Source organism: Pantherophis guttatus, chromosome 1, assembly GCF_059756535.1.
Source record: "Pantherophis guttatus breed Tessera chromosome 1, ASM5975653v1, whole genome shotgun sequence".
Classification (NCBI taxonomy): Eukaryota; Metazoa; Chordata; class Lepidosauria; order Squamata; family Colubridae; genus Pantherophis; species Pantherophis guttatus.
This window is the reverse complement of record NC_142063.1, coordinates 276,447,743-276,454,981: the sequence shown is the minus strand read 5'-3', so window position 1 is coordinate 276,454,981 and position 7,239 is coordinate 276,447,743. Positions and strand designations below refer to the sequence as shown.

At 40.3% G+C, this 7,239-nt stretch overlaps 1 protein-coding gene across 1 annotated transcript; it reads right to left on the bottom strand.

Annotated features, from left to right (window-relative positions):
* Positions 1-1,297: 1,297 nt before the first annotated feature.
* MAP10 (microtubule associated protein 10) lies at positions 1,298-7,005 on the bottom strand. Its single transcript, XM_034428333.3, has one exon. The coding sequence runs from the start codon at positions 6,707-6,709 to the stop codon at positions 4,184-4,186; it is 2,526 nt and encodes an 841-aa protein (XP_034284224.2). The 5' UTR covers positions 6,710-7,005; the 3' UTR covers positions 1,298-4,183.
* Positions 7,006-7,239: the final 234 nt, after the last annotated feature.

The window sequence follows — 7,239 nt, the reverse complement described above, 5'->3', positions numbered from 1 at the left end:
TACTGGATTTATTACAGTATTATCCTTTTAGTGATGGATGCTGCTCTTTCTGAATGGCTGGAGCAGCATCTCGGGTTATGGAGATGAGTTTTTGTTTTGTTTTGAAATTTACAATAAACCCACAGTACTTTGAAGCTTAGTCTAAGTTTTAAAAGACTGGTTCTTTTTCTGAAATGTCAGAAAAATATCTCTCCATTTTCAGAGGTCACCCTGGAGCCACTGAAGAGAGTTCAAAGACTGCATATAATTTTGAGGCTTCAGGTTACCTCAGAACTAAAATGTAGTGAAATGTTTCATGTATGCAAAACCTCAGAACTTCTGAAAGGGGAAACAATTTCCCTCCCTCAGAACTGTATACCTGCATTACCACAATATCTTTGTGAGACATACTGGGCAAAGCACTAGGCCACTCAGTGATTTTCACAGCATCAAGTAGTTATTTATCCACTCCTAGTCCAACATCTTAAATACTACATCAGACTAGAGGCAGGATCTATATTCAATTGTGGTTTTAAAATGTCTTTAAAATGTCATACTTGGGGAATCAAAGCACTCAGTTAATCAGTTTTCTCTGGATTATGCTTTCCCCATCCCCTAACACAGAAACTGGTAATTACAGAAACTCTGTAGAATGCCAAAATAACCAAGGGGCACAGCTAAACAAATGATGAAATTCATTTATCTTGCATGGCTGTAATGTAATCTGAAATGCTTTTATATTTGGAATCTTGGATCCTAACTTGAATCCTGTTTTGGAAAGAGGAATTTCCTGCTTAATCTTTTACAACAATCCTTTAAACTCTCAGAATTTTTTATACTAGCATGAGATTTCATAAAGTGGGCTGCAGCATAATTAATAATGATTTTCAGCACAGTAACAAAACATTTAAATGATCAATGTTACTTGGTTCATAGCACAATGTACCATTTTTGAGAAAAACGGGGTGCGCAGAGGGTTTGGGAGGTCTGCAGAGGGCTCCTGGGGGCTGGGGAGGGCAAAAACGCAACCATTTTTGTGAAAAATGGGCCCATTTTTTTGCAAAAACGGGGGCATTTTTGCCCTCCCCAGCCCCCAGGAGCACTTTGCAGGCCTCCCAAACCCTCCACACCGTTTTTGCAAAAAACGGGCCAATTTTTCGCAAAAATGGGACGAGCAGGGTGGGGCTTCAGGCTGCCAAAAATGGCTGTATTTGGTGTATAAGATGCACCAACATTTCCACCCTCTTTTTGGGGGGGGGGTGCATCTTATATTCTGAAAAATACGGTATATGCACAAGATAGCAGAAACATCAGCAAGTCATTTTAATCTTTTAATAGATTAAAGCAAACTCAGTAACATATACAACATTACTGTTTTGCCTTAGTTAACAAAACCCCCAAGAAATATGAATTTTCTTAAACTTAAAAATTATTTATCATGGAGATGGACTGGCCTGGCCTGGCAGAATACATTATGCAATATCACAAGGTAAAACAAAACTGCTCTATGACCAGATTTTATGCAAAAGGCCAAAGATAAATAGGGAGATTCCTTCTATAGTGAAAATTGACTTTGTATAAATGCTTAAATCTTTATATCTATGTAAAAAGGTCTGTACAAATTCTTAAATTATAAACAAAAATGCCATCTCAAAACATTTTAATATAAAGAAGCAACTACCAATCCTCTGGCTTGGTTTCTATTATAATCTGGAAATTGGCAGCTAAAGCCAACGTTAGTTCATTATTTCAGTGCAAGTGAATTCTGACATGTAATTTTTCCCTCGGCACACCATAAATCACCAAAGAACAAATGCCAATTCTGCTATCCTGCAATAGACTCCACACTGAAATGTTGGAAGTCAAAATGGGAATCCAATGTCATATTCCATACTGACTGAACCATAGTAACTTACTGTAGGTATAAAGTGTAACATGTTCATATTATTTAGCCTTTTGATTTAAATAACAAAAGCAGAGCAATAATTGGGAAGGTGTGAGAGATAACAAGGTGTTACTATACAATTCTTGCTCTTACCAGTCAGCCAAATATTTATTACAGTCAAAGACCAGAACAATTAAAAATGCTGAGAGTATCTAGTTAAAAATTCTGGAATAAAATAACAAATAAAATCTATTCTGAAATCATAATTTGACAGCCTATCAGTTACATACAAACAAGAGCATAATAATGTAATATTAGTCCTTAAATTGTGAAGGCCTATAGTTATTAGGTATTAAACAGGGTAATATAACAAAAATTGGTGTATTAATTGAATAAAATGGTTATAATGGATTATTCATCAGGTTCCAGCCAATTTTAGTGCTGCTGTGCAGAATCTAGCTACTTGTGCTGTGACTACAATCTGTTGGTCTTTAAACAACCACTGAAGATAAATGGTCGGAACAGTAAGGCTATTTATTATACGGAAAATAAATTTTGCTCAAACGTCTGTATAAAAAGAGCAGCAAAGAAGGACGCTGCCACCTCTCCATAATCACAAGGACAAAGCTTTCCAGCCAGCGGTATCCCTTTATATTTGCTGTCCAGGATGGCTAAGGGAAGTCTATGGCATAATGCAAGTGAAAACACTTTCTGATGATTCACTATCTCTAACTGGCTAAGATAACGGGCAGGAGTGACTTGCTCGTATCAAAAGTTTGATCAAATCTTTTGTTATTATTTTTTAGGACCAGTATGCCTAGCAGATTCTTCAAAAGAAACAAGATAACAATTTTTTGCATGAATTATAAACTATACATTCATATTATTACCCTTACTACCTAAGTACTATATGTTGTGAACTACCTAATCTTTCTAAATTGTTTTTTTAAATCTTAATCCTGAAAATATCGATTATAAAAGTTTATCTCTGTGTCAAAAATGCCTCTGGCCAAAAAGCCAGTTCTTTATAAGAACACCAGCATTCTTTACAGTACTGGCATTGAATAGATCTCCTTTACTTACCAATATAGCTAGTAAACACTTCATTTAGTTGCTTTATACTTGCATACAGGGCATGGCAAGGTTAACGTATCAAGAGTATTAATCCCATGTTTTCTGGAAGTTGACTCAATTAAGTTGGGAACTTTAACCTGCATCTTTAATCACTAGCAGATACAAATGCATGTATACTATTGGCTACCCATTGTGCTATGTCATTTTTACACCTGCTATAAAAAAGAAAAATGACTGAATTTTCCTTAAAGCTACTAAATATATATGATACAGGGTTTTTTCATTACTTTTTAAAAATATTTTAAAGTCTTAAATATTGCTAGCGTATATTTTGGGAATGCATGCCTATGTTCATACATTTTTTTAAAAAAGTATCTGCAACATACCATTCCTTAGATAGGATTCAATCTCTCCCACCCAACATATTGTACAAATTAATAGGTGGAATTACTGAAAATAGTGCAAACTGAAGACACAACGATTATAACAAAGTGCTAACAAAAACACTAGGTTTGGATTTAAAATTTAAAAATTACAAAGCAAAACTTAAAATTAATGTTATGACCACAGATTAGAATAACATTATAGGAAAAATAACTGTGTTAAGATTAACATATAACTGGGCATTGCAGTTAAGTATTTTTTAAATCATGTTCTGAAAATGTGCTGCTTGTTTTTGTAGAAACCTTGTTTTTTTAAAGTATGTATTTTACTGAACAATTTTTTCTTCACTGATAGCTATAACTCTCTTAAATACCAAAGTGCAAACAAAAATTGGTCTGCTTAAGTATTATTGTCTTAAGTAGTCTATAATCAACTATAGTTTACTTGTTTTCTAGTGGCCTTTAGTTATTTTTTGTTTTATTATTAGTTTGAAAGAAAAATTAAGATAAATTACAAATTGGAGAATTACTTTAGGCACACTGCATCATTTCCTATGATCAATGAGAACAGATTTTTATATGAACAGGAAACCTTTACATCATATGAAAACTGCCCTTGAATTTCAGGGGAACTAATCACAGAATGTGAAAGATTCGGAGACAGGTAAAACTAAGGAAAAAACCCCAAAAACAACCAGCTGCACAGAGCTTCAAAGTCTGAGTTGTGCATTAATTTGAAAAATATCCGTGCATCCTAAGCAAAGCCTACACTTGTAAAAAAAAAAAGTCAAAATTCCTTTAAAATGTTTTCTTATTAAACATTAAAACATTTTCACTCTCACTTTACCATTACTATTGATTGCTACATTGTGTATCCTGGAAGCTTGTTTATTACTAATTCACTGATATGTTTACACTGATTTGTATTATTCATCTTTCCGAAGCTATCCTCTTTTTCGTTGCCAGGTACTTTGCTTTCTTCTAGACCATTAAATTCAAGGTCAGACATACTAGAGGGCAAGTAAGAACTAACTTGAGATGTCCTTGCAGAATGGCTGTTTTCTAGAGATGACTGGCTTTTTACTATGTTACACTTTTTATCAGGCTGTATTCGTTTGTCCTCAAAAGCCTGTGTAACTTTTTCCTTTTCCTTTTCATGAATTGCAAGGTGGTCTCTTAAAGTTCTTGCAAGGGAATCATCATCAAATTTATTCAATCCAATGCCTAATTTGTTTTTGTTAGATTTTAAGTCATGTGTCTTTTTAAGAGTCTGAACAGGAGATACAGCTGAAACCTTCGGAAGAAGAGGTGAAATACATTTAGCAGGAAGACTTCTGGAATTTTTAGAGCTGGAGTCAATGCCTGACTGACTGTGATCTGAGTTTATAGATAAAAGTTCAGGACTGTTCTCTCGAGCTTCAAAGCTTGCACCACAACTGTCAATACTGGTAAAATCTTCTGAATAGGCTGCATTTTCAGAAGTAACTACTAAACTATCGGAATTCTGACGTGCATGACTCTTTTCCAAGTTGTTAGTGTGCCTATATATATATGGAATGTTACAATCTCGTTGCAAACATTTTTGTATCTCAGCATCTACTGGGTTTTCAAGGGCTTCAGTGTCCTGTAAAAAGACTCTTGGCAGATGGACTTCCAAGCTCTTTTCTTTATAATTAGAATCAACACTTTCATACAAGTACTTCCCTTTGGCATTGTCTTTATTCTTCACACAACTGGCTCCAATTTTTTTGGTAATACGAGAGCTTATTTTCTTTGTGGTCATAGAGCTATTTTGGCCAATACTGCTTTGTATTAAAGTCTCAACATTTTCATTTATTTGAGCATTTTGATCAGAGATGCTTTTTTCATCATATTGCCCAGAAGACTTTGGACGATAGTCAAGGGAGCCCTTGAATATTTTTTCTTTAGTCAAAGAGCTTTTACCTTTTTTTTCAAATGATATGTCACCAAGTTTTTTTCTACGATGTTCTCTCTTTTCATGAACCTTCAACATACCCGGACTGGATCGCTGAACACGAAGCTTTAATGTATTCGTCAGCCCATTAGAGAATTTCCTTCTAGTGGGAGAATTTTCTTTGGTATTAACTTTTTCAGGGCTCACAGGTCTTTCAGTGTATACTGGTTTTGTAAAAGTTTTGCCAGGACAGATAGGAGCCATGCCTTTTAAATGATCTGGGCGATTTTTTTTTAATTTAGGGCTAGGTGATCTTCCTCTTTCTTTTCGATGTGGGGTGTTCTTCTTATCATCCCAGCAGCCACACAGATTCTTACCATTACAGGGTAAGATTTTTGTACCTTCTTCTGCATTTTGATATAGCCATGCCAACTGAGGATGCACAGTAGAGGGTCCTGGTGGTAGGGGCTGGCTATTTAGCAAGGAGAGTTCTACCAGCAAAGCATTCAGTAGAGGCAACTGACTTAAAGTCTGCCTGAGTTGTTCGGAAGTACTCCGTGTTGGTGAGTTGACGAGTAAGGGTGACAGAGCCTTCTCAGCACTAACTACAGGCTCCTCCTTAAGAAAAGGTAAAGAAGTTTCTTCTTTGGGAAGTGAATCTTGAGCGGCCATGATTATCACTCTTGTTGCAGCTTTAGGGCTGGGGAAGCAACTTTCCGTTTGATGACTGTAATACATTGGTGGGGGATAAAAGGCATCGTTGTCCAGCTCTCCTGCGATCTCTTCTCCGCTTGAGCTACCGGAAAAGGGCTCGGGCTCTGTATCAGGGCTGCTTAAGGACCCCCGGCTGCCACCGCCTGGGGCAAGGTCCTGCTCCTCCTCTCCTTCCGAGATGAACTCCAGACTGAGGCTCCGTTCCGCCGCTCTCCCCCGCGGACAGTCTCCAGCGAAGGCTTCGTCCACCGCCGCCCCTTGATCGAAGTGATCTAGGCCCGAGGAGCCCAGGCTGTTGAGACGGTAGCTCAGCGCCAGCTCTCCCACTTGTTCTCCCAGCAGGTCGCGCACCGGGAAGTGACCCCTTCCAGTCGCCGGCCCGGTGCCAGGCAACAACTCCTCGGCGGCGGCCGCCAAAGAGATGCTGGAAGAGCCGAGCAGGCGGGCGGGACCCTGGTTGGGAGGCAGCGCCAGCAGCAGCGCGTGGAGCGGAGAGCGCCGCAAGAGGCCCATCAGAGCGTCCGGCCGCAGCCTGAAGAGGCACGACTTGCCCCGCCCGAAGGGCACCACCGGCCAGGACGCGGCCTGCGGGGCGTGGACCAGGAGGGTCGGGAAATCCAGCAGCCGGAGAGCCACGGACGGCAGGAAGGGGCCGCTGTCCGGTAGCAGCGACGGCAGCAGCCGCGGTTGTACGCGCGCTGACTCCACCAGCATCTCCAGCGAGAACAGATGCTCCCCGCAGCCGTCGCCCCCCTCCATGCCAGCCCGGCGGGAAGGCGCCCCAGATGGCCACTCAAAGGCAGGAAGGCCGCGGCTCTCGCGAGACTTTGAAGGCAAGCCGCGCGACAGCCGGGTCACGGCCTCCCCCGTGTATAATGATCGCCATGGAAGCGGCGGCCCGCCGTTGTCTAGCGACCGTTTGCCGTCGCTGCGCTTGAGCACGTGGAGGAGGGGGGGGGGGAAGGCCGCAATGACCTCTGGGAATGCGAGCTCCTCGTGCGGGAGCGGGAGCCGAGCACTCCGAGAGCCTGGGAAGGAATGCTAGAGAACGCTTCCGAAAGTCCCCCAGGTGCTTTTTTTTTTAAAGAGGCAACTGGACTTTCTGGTTTTTCTTTGAAGACGTTTCGCTTCTCATCCCACGAAGCTTCTTCAGCTCTTCTTGGATGAGAAGCGAACCGTCTTCAAGGAAAACCAGAAAGTCCCGTTGCCTCTTTAAAAAAAGCAACTTTTGGACAGCCATGTCCAGGATGACTGAGAATCTCCATAGACTTCAGGCTGAAGGTCTTAGA